Source organism: Diceros bicornis, chromosome 4, assembly GCF_020826845.1.
Source record: "Diceros bicornis minor isolate mBicDic1 chromosome 4, mDicBic1.mat.cur, whole genome shotgun sequence".
NCBI classification, from domain to species: domain Eukaryota; kingdom Metazoa; phylum Chordata; class Mammalia; order Perissodactyla; family Rhinocerotidae; genus Diceros; species Diceros bicornis.
In genome coordinates this window covers 29,607,688-29,626,485 of record NC_080743.1, presented here as the reverse complement: position 1 = coordinate 29,626,485, position 18,798 = coordinate 29,607,688, and the positions used below count along the sequence as shown (strand labels likewise).

Sequence of the window (18,798 nt, the reverse complement as noted above, 5' to 3'; positions counted from 1 at the left end):
CAGCAGCCACAGTTAAAGTTATCTAAATAGGTAATGTCTATTAAAATAAAATATTAAAATTGTAACTGATTATTATCACAAATAGGAAAAAAAAAAGTTCATTACATTTGCGGCTTTCCTCTCAGATTGTATCTATTTCATCCTTATTGCATCTCATTTTTTTTTTTTTTTTCAATTTCAGTATTCCTTGTTTTTCTAAGCTTTCCTAGCTACTCTGATCTGACTTAAAAAGAAGTCTCACCTCTCAACTTCTCGACTGGACAATATTATTAAAAGCATGAATAACTGAGGTAATTATAATTGTGCTTTTAAAAATATTTACAGGTATATTATAATTTGAGTTAAATGTTATCTACATTCATGTCAAGATCAGAAAAATGAATTAAAATAATCATGTATATTTTAGTAAATACAGCAAAGATTAACAGTACATATCTATTCTCCTACTGATGTGACACTATTATAATCACTAAATTGATGAGAAAGATTAAGCACTTATCTATTCGATTTGCTCCTCTGCTGAGCTAGATTTATCTAAAATAAACAGCACATCAAAAGATGGGTTCCAACAAGAAGTTAAGAGTGAGATTCTCCTAGGAAACTAGAGATTTTTTAAACTTTAAATAACCACAAACATTGAGCCCTTCCCATTTAATATTCACATGGATGATAAAAATAACTTTATTAGTATGATCTATAAGACCTAATTTGACATTTATTATTGCTGTGGTCAATCATTCATTCCAATTGAGAATTGCAATTTTAGTGGTCTTATAGTTAGATCATAATGTTTCCTTAGAAATTCTGATTGAAACTATACACAAATAAAATTTCAAAAGCATATAATTTAAGAGATATTAACAACTTATTAAATATTTTTACTCATTATTAAGTGTTGGTCAAATGTTAAATCCAGAAATAATTTTTACCATTAAGGTATAAAACTATTTCTAATAAGTGAAAAGTTAATTGAATCATTCAAATCAAAATATTTATTCTCTGTTAATAGTAAACCATTATCCATTCAATGCGTACATTGATTTAAATGACACACTAAAACAAAATTATTAGCATAGAGGAATTTTATGACTTTTACCTTAGGCTTCTTTCCAAAGAGCCACAACTTGCCCTTGGCCTTTCCTACTGTGGTTTTGGCATCCACCTTCCCACTTTCCTGTTTGGATGCACTGATAGTCCCATCAGAAATGGTTCTATAAATATGCTGACTGTAATCTTCAAATGGAAAGTCTCCTGGAGGTTCAAATCCAGACTTGAAAGAGTCTACTACCATCTGAGAGTCCTATCCACAAAAAACATGTTTTTAAAACCATTTCATTTGTTCATAATACCACATTAGCTTTTAAAACTTTAATCCATGAAAGAAAACAAGTAAAAATTTAAAGAAATAATTCTACAGTAATCATTAAAGGTTTAAAGTGAATCATTTCTTCCTGTGAATTTGTAATAAACTGTAAATATTTTAATCCCAATAGAAAAAAATACTAATTTATAAATAAATTACCACTTAATTTTAATTTCTAATTAAAAATTTAAAATATTAGTTTGTAATGTTTTCACTCCATTATGAATGTTTTCACTCCACAGCTTTAACCTACTGAAATTCATATGAGGACTAGTTAGCTGATAAGAAAGATCTAAGCGACAAAGGGAATACAGGAAGAGGTTATTCTCAAGTAGAAATTCTCAGAATTTTCAAAGGAAAAAGGTTTTTTGCTTTACAGGATTGACTACAAAGAAATCGACCTTTGGAACAGAGGAAAGGGCATCTAATCATAAAAGAGAGTAAGAGACAAGTAGAAAGGCTTTTATTCATCCAAGAGAGGAAAGGATAAATAAAAAGTATTAAAGACATAATTGGGAACGTTAGAGCAACAGGGAAAGATCTCACAAACAGTACTGAGTGCATAAAGCAACTGTGAAAATATAAAGTTCAGTACCATTTACCTAAAACTTTACAACTCATGTAAGTGTTACATACCGTTTTCAGACATTCATACCTCTATCTAAATGTTCCACTAACACCTTAAACTCATCATTTTCAAAAAGAATACTTTATCTCTATGAACTCCTTCCCACTCCTAACCACCTCTCCTCTTTTCTTATTTCTGTTAACAGCACATTTTGCCTGTCATTTAATCAAAAGTCATCCTTAAGTCATACTTTACTTTTGTCACTAATGCCACCCCCACCAATCATTTGCTAAAGGGTAAGAAGAGTGAGAGGAGGGACCTAACTATATTTGTAACCTTGGATCAAGCCATACCGAAATATAAATGTACCTTTGAATTCCCAATTGAAGAACCCTAAAATCCTCTTTCCTTTTTAAAATTTAAGTCAAACTTCTGTTTATTACAGGAAAGATCCTCACTAATATAATACCAACTTGCTGTGAAGACCAAAATATGCGGTAGATATCTGGCACTTCCCAAACACTGGTTCTCTTCTCTTGCTCTTCCCCTATATAATATCCTAAGTTTCTGCCAACCACCCTTTTTGATCAATCAACATTTACCGAGAAATGACCTATAAAGACTCTGCTAGACCGTAATCAAGATATAATGTGATTAGATATATTTCCTCAAAGGGGAAGAGATATGCTGTTCCTTCTACTCATAATGCCCTCCTTCTTCTTTCTCACGGGCCATCATTCCATACACTACCCATGCTTCAAATTCCAGCTCAAGCGCCAACTCTTGTGTTAAAAGCAACTCTTACAACTCTAGATCTGCCGGACCATTTCCTTCTCTAAACTTTCACTAGACTAATAGTACAATACAGTTTGTAACACACAGTTCACAGGTTAGTTATACTCTCAGAGTAAAACTAAAAAATTAGCGGGGGGGAGGAGAGGGAAGGGTTAGAATTCTTTTCTTCTAAACAATTCGAATCTTAGTGTTCAGAATGGTCCTTAGAGCCAAAAGGAGTCCAATCTATCACCAGACTTTTTCTTCTACAGAATATAATTTAGAATCAACTATCTATCAATTACTTCACTCCTTTCCCAATTCATTTCACTAACTAAAACTGCACACCTAAACCAAATATATTTATTCAAATATAATTATATAGCACTTACTCTTCTTTCATCAACTGATTTTGCTGCAAGAATCATTCCTTCCAAACATTTTGAAATGATAGGAATAACTTTGCGTTCTGAATCTGCAAATCCTCTGTAACACTCACTGAGTTTAATCGTCCTTCGTTCATCCATTTCTTGTAGTTGCTAATAATCAGGAATTAGGGGAAAAAAAGGAAAACTGAATCTTATTTTCTATTTTTTATTCTGAAGCAACCTCCCTCAAAAAAAAAAAAATTAAAGATTCTATCCTAATAGTTACATTGTTGTTAATACCTTTTAACAAGCGCTACAGATTTGCAATACTTAAAACTTGAGGCCTGTTAAATAGCAAAAGGAAAAAAAATCAAAGCTTTTAGTACATCCTAAAACCAGGTGACACTGGTTTTCAAGCCTTCTAAAAGGACCCCCTACAGGCTACCAGGCTCCCTGCCCCATACCACCTCCTCTTTTCATTCCTCAATCAGAGCAGTGTTGTTTATGCTTCCAGAAGAAGTTTTATTTGAAAACAGAATTTTGACGCTTTTCTTTTTCTTTCCAAGCAATTGCCCTATAACATATACAAGTCTGAGACTTCTAAGCCCTTAAGCTAGTTCAGAATACTTTGGTAAGATCTGGCTGGACCAAAGATCCACAGCTGACCGCATACCAACAAGTTCTCAGACCTACCACAGTCTACAGCTCAGAGTGACTATCAAAGGGTTGGAGACACAAGAGGCAAAACAGGAAGCCACAAGCTCAAAGTGGCACACATATGGAATCCCCACAATTCAAAAATTCATTGACACATGCCACTAAGAATTATCTGTGATATCACTCTTTCTTCTTTAATTACTTCCCAAAGCCTGGTAATTTATTTTGAGACCTGCATTTTCACAAAAGAACTGCTCCCAGCATCACGAAATGGCAAGAATGCTATAGGGCAAGGGCCAACCAAAAGGATCAAGCCCCAAAACACAAAAAGTAGTTCATCTGCAAGTTAAGGTCTCCCCAGAATATGAAGGCTTAGCTAGTAAGTCTAGAAAAACACCACAGAGTGAGGACTGGCAGGCTACATGCTCCGCATTAAATGACCAGAATCTGATACCCACTCTAGTCCACCATCTCTCACTATGCTTCCTTTGTACTTCTAATTTGCCTTACAAAGGAAAAAAAAAAGTATATTTGGGCTGACACTTTCCACATAATCGCTGCTCTCCCAGATACTACTTCTTTCAACACTGCTTCACTAAATCCCTTTTCTCTAATTTTTCTTCTTTCTAGAATAGGCAGTAACATAATTTAACCCTCATGTAAATTATGGGGTCTTTAGCTGGGGCTGTTTGGCACCTACTATCATCAAGTGATGATGAATGAGATTAATAAGCAAACTCATGGCCTGAATTATGTTTATGATCTGGCAGCTAGAAACACAAGCAGGCAAAAACCAGGCTAGTAAATACATTTTATAAGATTTATTTCTGCCACCTGGCCTAATGTCAACAGTTCTGGTATAGTGTCAAAAAGCTACATCCCAATTCTAGGTTGAGCGGGTTACAGTGTACAATTCCAATAAAGTCTCCCTATTAAGTCATAACACTTAATGATACAGTATTAAAATTTATCTAGAAAATGTCATTGTTTTAGTGGACTGTTTATTATACTAATAATAAATATGTAGGAAAATTTGTGATTTCAAAGTTAGGAAAAATTTACTTTTCAAATCTATAATCATAAAGAAATTTCTTATCACCAAACTTGATGACTAGTGAATCTAGAAACATTCTGATTGATGCCTGAAATTTAAAAGTTTTACATTTAAAGACTAGCTCTTCCAACTATAAAACTACATTAATTTCGCTTATCTAAATTTTACCTTGTAAATCTGAGGAATCACTACGTAGTAATGTTTGTGTTGTTCTCCATTAAAGTTTTGTAATTGTGCAGCATATTCATTTTTATTTTCATCAGCCATATGCGTACGCAGATTCAACTGCTGTTTAGCCTAAAGACAAATTGGTCCAAATCATTACCAACAAAAACAACAACAAAATCATAGCTAATTCACTTTTCTAAAAGTTATAGTAAAACTACACTTTTTCTAACTATTGATAACTTTGATAATTTAAGAAGATGCTTGCAGATTTTATGGTCAGAGCAGTCTCTCTATTGCAATATTCCCTTTTTCTTATTGCAATAGTCTTTCCCCTCACAATAATCTATCCAAATAAAGTTTCTCCTTACCAAATCCAGATTTTTTTTAAAAAATTAAATGAATGACAACATTATGGCTTGAAACAGTAAGCTTTTAATTAGAAGAGAAAACCAGCATCAGGAATATTTTAGACAGTTAAAAAGTTAGTAGTAAAACATTTCTTTAAACATGATCCACTTATATCCAACTCAGAACCACAGTGAAACCAAGTAATGATAAAAATGTGATTTTTGGATAAGGTAATATTCAACAATAATTTCCATCTTTATACAAAACCACAGGTACTTTAAGGAATGCTTATTTAGAATTCTGTTCTGTTCATCTCAAGCTCTTGTAGAAATGCTTTTCAAATGAGTCATAGTAGTATCGTCTACATTGGTGAGAACATTAAAATACAAACAATACAAATTGTTAATTCTAGATTTATTGGAGAGGAATCTAAACAAATTTCTCAACTATTCTAAAGTAATATTAAAAAAACAAAATAAGAACTGAACTCAATTTCTCACAGTGTTCCAAGGAATAAATCATGTTATATGAGAGTGCTCTGAAAATTGTAAAGCACATTGTGACTACAATTCATTATTCTAATTCCAGTTTCTACAAATGTAGTCCCTGACCTTCCATCAGTAGGTCCACAAGTTAGTTCTTCTGAACTCAGAAACAAACTGACCTACAGAAACATGTGGTGGCCAAGATCTCAGATAAGCCCACAAAAATCAATTTAATCCACAGTGTACTTAAAGATTACCAAAAATAAATACTATGGAAGCTAAACACTATGGCCCAAAGTATTTCTACAGAAAAATACATTTGAAGTTCCAAACTGGGACCCTAAGTACACATTCATTCACTTGTTCCCCTTTTCTCCCTCCTCCCTCAAACTATGATGAAATAGAGGATTCCAAATTATTCCCTACCCACAGTGGTTCTGTCAGGGGAAACTCCTCCTGTTCTCCAAGTCACTGGCTGTGATTCTCAAGGTCTGGGGCATAGGTTCCAGCAGAGTATGTAGGAGTATAAGTGCAGAAGCTAAAACAACTGAAGCCTCCACTGGCATTTTCTGGGCTTCAGACTTACTGCCTTCCTTTTCTTTCTTTCATTTTTTTATATTGCATTAAAATTTTTAAAAAATTTTTAATTGTGGTAAAATGTATAATGCACAATACACATAAAATTTACCACCTTAATCATTTTTAAGTGTACACAGTACATAACATAAGCAGTGTTATGTATATTCATATTGTTGTGTAACTGCCTTCCTTGTCTCTAGGAAGATCAGTAATTGTTCTGCTCCCTCTTCATCTCTTTTTTTTAAACTTTTGTCAGTAGTTGCTTGAAACTATGTTCCCTTCCCTCCCTGGTCACTTACAACGGAATTCCTCTACTCTCTAGTTTCTAAAGAAAATCTTCAAAGTTTTCCTAATTCTCTAATAATTAAAGGGGTTGCAAACAAATGAGCATAAAAAAGGAAACTGTGAACATTAAAATTCTGAACAAATTAGGTCAAACTAACCAGTATACATGTTTTATCTAGATTTCAAGATGTTTGACTAGTCTCTAAAGATATCTCTATAGACAAAATGAAGAAATAAGTTAAATAAGAGTCCAGTTAAAGAGTTTCCTTAACTTGCCTAGGACATAAACTGTGTATTGAATGTCTGATAAGTCAAGAGAGTTCTTAAGGAGTCAATGTCAACCAGCAAGGAAGTCTCTATGCCTCAAATAGTGCTGTTTGCAATTGTTGTGGTCCACATTTTAATCATATAATGATATCACATTATATGTATATGACATGATGCTAGGAAGGAAATTAATATAGTTGATGATCAAAATCAGGATCCAAAACAGCAGGATTAAATCTAATAATTGATACAGATATACATAGGCATTTAAAATAGCAACAGTACAAGTTCTGTCTCAGACCCGCATTCTCATACCACACTATATGTAAAAAGACATGGAGATTTTAGTAAATCATAAACTCAACAGGAGTCAATCCAAACAATGTGGTTGCCCAAAAAGTCAATATACATTTAGGCTATAGTTAACATAAATTTAGCATTCAGAAATAGAGAGGTAATCAAACTCTGAACTGATTAGACCACACCTGGATTATTATATCCTATTTGAGATAACACAATTTAAGTGGGATACTGATGAATTAAAAGGTATCCAAAAGAAAGTAGTCATAATGAAAGGTAACTTGAAGCTATTTCATATGTGGAATAGTTGAAGAAACATAATATTTCACCTAGGCGTAGAGAATGTGCTACAAATATCTGAAAAGCTATTGTGATAAAAAATAGATTTAATCTTTTTCTGGTACCTCAAAGAAACAAAAATTGAACGGGGAGATGACTGGGGTCAATATAAGGAAATGTTAAAGTTGAAAAAAAAAATGAACAGACTGCCTTAAGACTATATATTTCCAATGACAGAGAACTTACTATCATTAAACATGTAAGTTATTAAAAATAGGGTAGACAAGACATAAGCATCCAAGTTTTACCAGAAGACCTTTAAGGTAATTGTAACCTGGAATTTATATGATTTTAGGTTTTTTTTTTAATTGGTAAAGAAAATGGAAGGCAGAAAATAAATTATTCCTCTCTTCCTTCTTAGTTTTTTCTTGTCTTGGTCCTATAGGGAATTATAAAATGCTAAGGAGAAAAATATACTAATAGTGGGTCTTGGTATATACAAAAATGTGGAGTAAGGTTCATCTCTATTTCAAAATCCCAACATTTCAGTATTATCACTGTGTCAAATGTTCTAAGATAAAGAGCATACAGCAAGGGAGAAGGAGAAGCTAAGTAGCAGCAGTTACAGGGCTGATCCTACCAATAGTTGTGTTATAGAACATCTGGCCCAGAATCAGTCACCCAGAATCAGTAGTGAGTGACAAGAGAGGGTTCAGTTTTTCAGAATGAATAAATAAATAAACAAACAAACAAATAGCTAATATCACATACTTCTGACAGTTTTATCATGTTTTCCCTCTGCAAAGTTGGGGAAGCACACTACTCAACCCCCATCTGCATAACCCATCGAGACACCTTAGACTTTCTATCCTATTTTGGAATAGGATAGAAGCTCATTTCCAAAAGCAGCCTTATCTTTCTTATGCATTTTGAATAGAGATAAGACATTACAATAAAATAAACACATTAATTACTTTCTCAGACCAACATGTGTAATTTAAAATTACACAAATATCTGCATATTTTAGATTTAGATGTAGTGTATCTCTTGGGGGAACTCTAATACCAGTTGAAATATTTTAACTACTCTCCATATGCAAGTAATAATATTTTGATATCAAAGTCAGTTTGGATTATTTCTTACCTTTTCAACATCTGCCTTGGTTGCATTAGTATCATTATCCAATCTTTCATAACTCTGTTGTGCCTTTTCTGCCTCTCTACATTCTCTTTCAAATTTCTTTTTACTCTGTTAAAAAAGTTAAAATATCACATTGAGAAATAAAATACTATATTTACAGTACCTCGTTAAAAAATAACTTTGTTTCCACTGTGTATTGTGCAGAACTGCACACTGAAAGTAAAATTTTTCTAAATTAGAAATTATACTATTACAATCAATCCATGTGCCTTCAATATTAGACATTATAGACTGTGAAGAAAAGAAAAATCATAGACGACTGAGTTAATATTTATTACATATCTCTTTCCAATGAGAAAAAAATCATATGTATTTTGTAATTTTTTTATTATAAGCTCATCTTCAGCAGGACTTTTTTGATTTGTTTGGTGTTTTCTGTTTGGTTTTATATGTTTGTTTGATTGGCTAGTTTTGGTGTCTGCTTGTTTTTATTTTTTTTGGTGGGATTCCAGTGCAGCTTGGGATGTGGAAATGCTCCTCCAAAGTGGTTTTATGTTGTTTCTTCCAGGTGTCCCAGGAATAGCAGCAGCCCAGAACCAGGCCTTTTTAAAATTTTTTATTTAATTCAAATTACTATGACTTCGTAAAATCCATTCACAACTGAGCCATGTTGACATATACCATATTTCCTTTCCTATATACTTTTTTTTTTATCCTGGAGTTAATGTCTTTTTATTTTTCAATTTGTTTAGTTTTCAATGTGTATTTCTGTAATTCAACCCTAGTTTCCCCAATTCTATAAATCTTTCCTCAGTTAATGTAAACACATTCAGAATTCTACCAATTTTATTTTCTTGATGATTATCTCTCCCCAAGGCTTTTGAGCTGCTCAAATTTGAACTGGTTACCAAACTAAGTCTACTACATGGCTGTTACCTTGGGATTTCCCTTCACCATTACCCTGGGGATTCCTTTCACCTCTCCCTTGGTTTGAATCTCCTATTTCCCAGTTCCACACCTTCCCCTTATGTGGTTGATTTCATTATTTTGCTGGAACACATTCAGCAGTAGTTTCCTAAAAGAAGGTTTGTGGGAGGTAATTTTTTAACTCTCCATGGCTGAAAATGCCTTTACCATCACTTTCAACTGATAAAAATTTTGCTGGGTATAAAACTCTTGAGTCGGAAACTGTCTTCCTTCACAAATGTAAACGTACTACTCCACTGTCTTCTATCTTTCTGATCCATTCTGATTCCTGATCTTTTACATAATATGTTTATTTTCTGTTTTGTTTTTCCTCTCTGGAGGCTGGTAGGGTCTTTTCTCTCTCCTAACGGTTCTAAAATTTCATGAAGATACGTTTTGTTGTGAATCCACTGTGCTGGGCACCTCGAAAATCCTTTCTATCTGGAAACTCCTGTCTTTCTGTTCTGGGGAATTTTTCTTCAATTGTTTTTGTCTGTCCACTTTCTATGTTTTCTCTTTTTTAGAATGCTTATTATTTTGAAAATGAGCCTATCAGATAAGTCCTCTAATTTTCTTACATTTTCAATCTCTGTCATTTTGCTCTACTTTCTGAGAGATTTCTTCAATTTCATTCTTTCTAGTAAGTTTTTCATTTCTGCTATCATAGAGTTTTTTGTTCTTTGTATGTTCCTTTTTTAATAGTATCTTGTTTCTATATCTTGGGTATAATGTCTTCTCTATTCCTTTGTGAGAATATTAATAATAGTTTTGGATGTTTTGATTGTTTTTGCATCTTAATTTCCATTTCCTTTCATAGTCACTGTTTCTTCACAGTTGCTTTTTTTCCTGCATATTAGTTTTGGTCTCTGGTGTTTATATTAGATGTTTTCTTTAAATATCTGGGGATCCTTGCCTATCTGCTCGTATTTAAAAAGCCAACTGAAAGCTCTGCAGGTGACACTTATGGATTATGGTCTTTTCCTCTACGGTGATATGGTCAGACAGTTTCCTTGGAGAAACCCTGGTATCAGTATCTATAAGTCTTTCCTCTCAAGCTGGTTAGATTCCCCAGAGGAGACTCTTCTACTTTCTTGCCTGGAAAATATATGCCTTGCTACCTGTATTCTGAGAATTGCTCAGAAGAAAGCAGAGGATGTCAACATTTTCTACTTACCTAACTCTGTTATTAGAACCAGTTATAATGTCAATTTCTTGTGTTGGGGATTACAAAACTCTACAGATAGCGCAAATTTGGATGCCAAACCTCGTAACTATAGGGTCAAAAGGTTTAAATTTCTCACAGGATACCTCCCCTTCTTTGACTTTCAGATAGAGACAAATTTCTTTGATGACTCCCTTGGCCAGTGGGCAGAGTTCTCACAGTCCACCTTTCACTAAAGGTTTAGTCCTTCAAAGGCTCAAACTTTATACAGGGGTCTCCACAACATATGGAGCTAAAACCTAATCTCTGTCTCTGTGTGAGTATTAAAACCCAAGCCCTTAGCAAGGTCCAGTAAACCACCATACCCCAACACCTCTGCCCCAAATTTGAAATGCTACTGTATCAGCTCATACACCTATTGCTCTGGCTTTTAATTTACACTTAGTTTCTAGCAGTTAGAGATTTTCCTTTCTTTCAGATAGCTCTGCTAAGAGCTTAAAATACAATAAAAATATTTTAGCTATTATATCTAGGTATTTGTAATCAAATGGTTTCTGAGTTAGCTTAGTTTGCCACGTAGCCAGAACCAGATATATCTGTAATTTTACATAACATAAATGTGCTCAGGAATTTTTTATAAAATTCTTTAAATGCACTTACTTTTTTGAGTGTGAGGAAGATTAGCCCTGAGCTAACATCTGCTGCCAATCCTCCTCTTTTTGCTGAGGAAGACTGGCCCTGGACTAACATTCATGTCCATCTTCCTCTACTTTATATGTGGGGCGCCTACCACAGCATGGCTTGATAAGCGGTGTGCAGGTCCATGCCTGGGATCCGAACCTGCGAACACTGGGCCACCAAAGCAGAGCATGCGAACTTAACCACTATGCCACTCAGCTGAGATGTCAAATGAGATATTTATAATTAATTCAAAGCACATTAATCTATCTGAATACACATACTATACAGAATGTCACTTTCCTTGAAGATTAAGATTAAATGTTCACATTTAATTCTCTGAAACTCAGTTCAGAGCTGTGTTTTCAAATTGAGTAGCTATAGGCTACTAATTTTGATGCAATTTGAGGCTACTCATATACAGAAGTATTTTTAGGTGTGTTATTTTCTTCTTTTTTTTGTGAGGAGGACCAGCCCTGAGCTAACATCCAAGCCAATCCTCCTCTTTTTATTTTTTTTGCTGAGGAAGACTGGCCCTGGGCTAACATCCATGCCCATCTTCCTCTACTTTATAAGGGACGCCGCCACAGCATGGCTTAACAAGCGGTGCGTCAGTGCACGCCCGGGATCCGAACCGGCGAACCCTGGGCCACCACAGCGGAGCGTGCGCACTTAAACGCTTGTGCTACCAGGCCGGCCCCTAGGTGTGTTATTATTTGTGAAAAAAACCTACCTAATAATTTTCTTGCAATAGCAAAAGAATCACTAGTACAATAATATTAAAAATATTCCTTCTCTGAAAGATATATCATTATACAATACAGGAATATACTCCAGAAAAGATTTTCCTTTCTTCATCATCATGTGGCAGACTAATCAACAGCCACTTCTACTCCTCCATCCTTTCTTAGAAGAGCCGACCCTCCCAGTATAGAAGCTGAAAATGGCTGATACTTGCTTTACCAGCCTCTCCACAACTGGGGCATGGTCAAGTAATCTAATCCTGTCAAAGGCACCCATGAGGAATTCTGCTGGGGGTTTTCTGGGAAAGTTTTCCTTCTCTGATAAAAAGGAACAGTTAGAAGAGAAATGCTTCCTTTTCCTGATTCTGTATGCAGCTGAAGGAGGATGTGGTAATTAGCTGCTTAAGTTAACTGATGACCATAAAGGGACAAGCCTGAGGGGAAAAGCCAACATGGTCAAGACAGCAAAGTGGACAGACAGAAAGGAGAGGCGGGGGGCCCGGTGCACACCGACGTGCTGCTTCTCCAGCCATGCTGAGGCCGCGTCCCACATACAGCAACTAGAAGGATGTGCAACTATGACATACAACTATCTACTGGGGCTTTGGGGAGAAAAAGGAGGAGGACTGGCAATAGATGTTAGCTCAGAGCAGGTCTTCCTCAGCAAAAAGAGGAGGATTGGCAGATGTTAGCTCAGGGCTGATCTTCCTCACAAAAAAAAAAAAAGAAAAAAGAAAGGAAAGGCAGCCTTGGTAACATACTGAGCTACTGACCAACTCTGGAACTGCTCCATTTCTGAGCTCTGTTCTTATAAACTTATATGCTCTGTTACTTGGAGTCACCTAACTGATAGACCTGGCATCTCTGATGCCTCTATCTTTTTAATCTCTGACCATTACTTCAAAATCTACTTCACAGGCTACTCTCTTTTGCCCTCATCTTAAATGCCAGCACTGCCTATTTTGTTTATCCTGGGGTTAATAGCTGTCTTTTAATTTTCTTTTCTCCATTTTCAATACTCTGTCACTATTCAATCTGTCTCTCCCAGTTCTTTAAATCTCCTCTCAATTATTTCAAACATATTAGGAATTTTACAATTTCATTGTCTTGATTAAATAGGAAGACATGGAATTGGGAAATAGGATCCTGCACATATTTGTACATATTACACAGAAATTATATTTGTCTCTCTCCTTCACTAGACTCCAGGCTGCACAAAAACAAGAACCATGTCATATTCACTTTTCTACCAGGATCCCAGTATATGTCAAGGATGCCTTCAGTAAACATGAGTTGAGCTAAACTCACCTTTATTTCATGGTTTTGTTAATGCCTTAAAGAAATCTCTCCTACATTTATTATTATTATTATTATTATTATTATTATTATTAGTTTGTGTGTGTGAGGAAGATTGGCCCTGAGCTAACACATCTGTGCCCATCTTCCTCTATTTTGTATGTGGGATGCTGCCACAGCATGGCTTGATGAGCGGTGCGTAGGTCTGCACCCAGGATCCAAACCTGCGAACCCTGGGCCACCGAAGCTGAGACCATGAACTCAATCACTATGCCACGGGGCCAGCCCCCTCTTCTACATTTTTGATGCTTGCTTCTTATATAACTTTTATAACTCTTTCTTTATAACTTTCTTATATAACTTCTCTATAACTTTTGCCTAATAACTGCCAATTTGAAAGTCAGCACATATAAATAGGAACGATTTGTACCAACACCAATTTTTAAAGGGACTAATGACTCATAAGTGTAGGAGTATGTTATTTTGTGCAGATGAAAACATACATATACACACATACTCATTAGGTGGCAGATACTAAGGATGCTAATTAAGGCAATTTAAAATTTAATAAATGTAATCACTCCCTAAAAGTCTTGCTGAAACTAATTAGAAAGAAAATCAAAACAAAAAATAAAAATAGACTACTAATACACCTAAGAATTCTCAATCAGCACTGGTGATTAGAATCTTACATCATCAATGACAGTTATCTAGTAGAAATTTAATCTAAGCTTTGAATATGTGCTTGTAAAAAGGAAAAGAAAAAGGCTGAAAAACAGTGCACGTACACACGAGGCTTTTTTTTTTTTATCTCAAGGTCCTTTTTCCAACAACCACAAACTAAATTGATTAATTTAACATGAAAAACTCCCTTCAGCATAATTTTCAAGGAATACACAGTGTCCATCACGAAAACATGCAGGTAAAGACTAAACTGCTTACTAACCTGAGGGTTCAAAAAGAATATTAATCTTCTACTACAGAACATCATTTGGTAGAACGTTTTAAGTGAAGGAAATGACAATGCTCCACGTAGACATCTTGTTTTTCAAATAACTGTATGCCAGAACATTTAAGAAAAAACACTCTTGGAAAGTTTTTAAAGTAAATAATTATTATGCTTTTATAATTTTGCCCTATAAAGTATTTTATTTCCTACAGCAAGATGGTCTATGACCAGCAGCCCAATACTAAGAACATTTATATTATTACAGAATCACTGAACTGGAAGAAACATTTCATATAATCTAGTCCGTCTTCATTTTTCATATGCTAAAAATGAAGTCAAGAGAAATCAGGTGCTAAGGAAAAGGTAGAACTAGAATCTAGGTTCTCCCAGTCTCAGTCAAATGGTCTTCTAAGATATATCACTATCTTCCTAATACTTCTATCCTCTATCAATATTTTATAGTAACTACTGCAAAATCAAAAACAATCTTCCTAAATGTTTACAATTATCTGAAGATTATCGAGTTGGTATAAGTACAGAATCATATAGAAAAAAAAGAAAAATGACAAAATGATTTCACATTCTCTATTTATACCAATGTCAAATTATGAATAATACATTGAAAAATATTAAACAGATGTGAAGCTAAAGAGAATTTAAGTCTTAACTAGTCTACAAAATTTTATGTTAACCATGAAAATATTATAACTCACATTATCCATCTGTTTCCAGCACATGTCAAGGTATTGTTGAGCTTTTCGTCCCTCTTGAAGATGCTGAAGTTCGTAACAAACAAAACAAACAAAAAATTACATTTTAAATGTTAAGTAAAGTCTAAAGTCCCGAAAAGATTTTACTTTATTTTTTTCAAGGTACTAATTATATAACTTTATCAAGACTTAGGAAGAGATTACTAGTAAAGCAAAACTCTCTAAAATGCGTTTTATAGGGTATTATTTGAATACTTTTCACATAACCGTTAAGACAGATAAAATCTCTAGAAAAATACATGATTGTCTTGAATAGGGGCTGACAAACATTTTCTATAAAGGGTCAGATAAATATTATAGGCGTTGCAAGCCACAATGCCTCTTTTACAAATATTCAACTCTGCTGATGCAACGCAAAAGCAGCCACAGGCAATACATAAGTGAAATGAGTGTGGGTCTGTTCCAATAAAACTTTGTTTATAGTCACTGAAATTTGAATTTCATATAATTTTCACATGTCATGGAATATTATTCTTCTGATTTTCTTTTCAACTATCTAAAAATGTAATGTTCGTGGGAATTAAGAAACAAAAACAGGCAGTAAGCTAGTAAACCACATGGGCCGTAGTTACCAAACCTTGGTGTTAAATCCAAAAAGACCACAAATTAGCAAGAGAATCTTGAGATAATTTTAGCAGAAGAAATTTAGTGAAATAGAAAACCAGTTTATGCTGAACATACATTATTTTAAAAAAGCAAAGTAATTATTTCTGTGAAAATATTCCATATACTATTATAACTAGATAAAAATGATAATTACCATTTTTCTTTCAGTTTTCAGATCATGAGCATATCTCATTAATTCACCATAAACTCTGTGCGCCATTTCTTCTGCTACTACTTCTCGCTGTCCTGCATAGTCATTTAACTCGTTAAGGATGTTAAAAAAGGCTATACACGAGGTAAACCTGACAAAAACATATTAAAAAATGGTGAAATTTATTTTTATTTTCATTACAAATATTTCTTGTGAGGTATGGATTGAGCCTGATACTTGACAAATTTTAACATACTCAACCTAAATCTCAGCTACCAGCTCTAAATTAACTTTGTATGGAAAGAATCCTGCATTAAGCTCAAGTTGTACATGTTTCTATATCTTCAAGTAGTCTTAACTTATAAATAAAGGGATATTTGAGGTCAAAAAACAATAGGAATACTACCTGCAGGCTCTTTTGGCATACTGGATCCCTTAAGTTGCCAATTGACTGGCCTGAGCTTGGGAATGAACTTGGTTGGATTCCTAGGCTTGGAGCTGAACCTGTTGCAGAGATGATGCGCTTGCTCTCGACAGAACCTGCCACTCAAATGCATCTCGACGGCTGATCTACAGAACAACTTTGCTACCAGCTCTGGACACAGCTGCCTGTATACCTGCCCACATCCTGAATGGAAGTATCGTGCCATTACAGTTGGCACCAAAGGAGGGTAAAAAAGGGCAAAAATAAGGGTAAAAATATGTGTGTGGAGGGAAGGAAAGAAACAAAGAGAATCACTCTATTAAAATGTATAAATCTTCTTTGAATACACTGCCAAACACACTTACAGTTGAAGGCAGACAACTCAGATAGGACCTCCATTAATACTAAACCTGAGAATCCTAACAACTGACAATTATACACAAAGTTGTTTAAGTCTACTCTCTTTTTGTTTCTGCATTTTACAGCCATCCACATATCTCTGTTTAAGACTGCCAAAAAGCTCATAGGCAACTCCTAACCTGTATTTTGGGTTTCAGAATTACCCTGAAAACCTCATTCCTTTTCATTATCTCTTTAAACCAACCAGCCAAATTGTTTTACTACTGCAGGAGTAAAACGAAGAATCTAGCAAGCTGAAAACTACAAAATAAAGTATGGAAAAAATACCCTTTTCTTCTGGAGACTAAACTGGAGTCCCAGTCTACATCTTACTTGGAAACCCACACTTCAACTAGTCTAGAAAGCTATTATCAAGCCCACTTAAGTATTCATCCTTATAAGAATAAATTATAGTTCCCTCTTTCATAAGCATCATGAAAGCTTTTAAAAAATATTTATAAAAAAGCCAACAGCATAATATTTATTTTACTAAATAACAAAAACATAAGTATTATTTAAAATTTTAACATGCAATAATAAACAGATATATAATTTACCTTGGCTCTTCATCTTTGGAGGAACGTTTGGGACAGTACTTCTTAACCAGATTTCTACAGGAAGAAGATTTTTTTTTTAATTTATAAAAAATACTGTTGAAATATTCTGTTTCCAATTTCATTAAATCAAAGATTTCATGACATAAAACAAGACAGCAACATGATCATCTACTACCATTAACATCATAATATATGATCATTACTTACATTTTGTTCTTAAAATAGATACCTGTAGAAAGAAATGTTATTTCTGTATTTATAAAGAAATGTTATTTCCGTGTTTATATGAGTGTAATCTAACAATTTGGTGTTGATTATGCTATCAAATAAGAAAAGAGATAAGAGGAAGAATAGAAGAAACAAAGCACTCAGTATGTGAACCTTAGTCATGGCAGAAAGACTCATATTTCAAAGAAATACCATCACTATTTGTTTTGCAAATCAGAGATTTAAATACTAATTAAAGTAAAATGTAAACAGATGCTGACTCACTAACAGGATAAAAGAACAGTTGGTCAACATCCTCCATAAGCTCTACTTTTATATGAAAATCATTATGTGATCCTTAAGCTTCTCTTTTTTAGGCAAACGAATTACATTCAGACTTGTAACTTTCTCTGCCTACATCTATGTCCGTTTTTGACAGTCTCAAACTAGAATGCTACCTCATTTCATCTTTGCAAAATCAGAGGCAGACCAGCACATGGACTCCAGAGTCAGACTGGACTACCTGGGTTTGAATCCGAACTGCATTGTGTGGCATCTATGTTACCTCGGGCAATTTACTTACCTTCTCTGTGCCCAGTTTCCTATAAATGGTGATAACAGTACCTATCACATAGGGTTATTAGAACTAAAGTGGATGATATTTGAAATGAATGCATTTACCACAGTGCTTTATACCATGCTCCACAGACTTTTGTTACCAATCCACAACAAGCTAAGTTCAGAAGGTGAAAGTAATTTTATGTCTGTTGAATCTAATAATAAAAAATTAGGGCCTGTATTTTGTATGTCTCTTTTTATGTCATTTTTTCTAGTATTAAATTTTTATTGATTTTTTTTTTGTGTGTGAGGAAGATCGGCCCTGAGCTAACATCTGCCAATCCTCCTCTTTTGGCTGAGGGAGATTGGCCCTGGGCTAACACCCGTGCCCATCTTCCTGTACTTTATATGGGACGCCACCACAGCATGGCTTGACAAGCGGTGCGTCGGTGCGCACCCAGGATCTGACCCGGCGAACCCCAGGCCGCTGCAGCGGAGTGCGTGCACTTAACCACTTGCGCCACCGGGCCGGCCCCAAATTTTTATTGATTTTATAAAAGCATCAGTACCCAATGGACTGGAAGCTTAAAAAGAAACTAGTCCATCATCACAAATAATTTGAGATGCAATGCTTTAAACTATAAACGTTTTTAAAATAAATGGTCCTATGGTGTTTCAAATAAATACTATAAAAGA

At 34.5% G+C, this 18,798-nt stretch overlaps 1 protein-coding gene across 3 annotated transcripts in view; it reads right to left on the bottom strand.

Annotated features, from left to right (window-relative positions):
- The window catches only part of FNBP1L (formin binding protein 1 like), a 109,171-nt gene that overhangs the window by 20,019 nt on the left and 70,354 nt on the right, over positions 1-18,798 (bottom strand). For all 3 annotated transcript variants that reach the window (XM_058538558.1, XM_058538559.1, XM_058538557.1), the window contains exons 3-9: positions 17,338-17,391; positions 15,961-16,108; positions 15,144-15,206; positions 8,640-8,744; positions 4,953-5,081; positions 3,098-3,244; positions 1,097-1,300 (exon numbers count right to left, since the gene is read on the bottom strand). In XM_058538558.1, the coding sequence (XP_058394541.1) occupies positions 1,097-1,300; positions 3,098-3,244; positions 4,953-5,081; positions 8,640-8,744; positions 15,144-15,206; positions 15,961-16,108; positions 17,338-17,391 (850 nt within the window). The remainder of the gene's footprint in view (positions 1-1,096; positions 1,301-3,097; positions 3,245-4,952; positions 5,082-8,639; positions 8,745-15,143; positions 15,207-15,960; positions 16,109-17,337; positions 17,392-18,798) is intronic.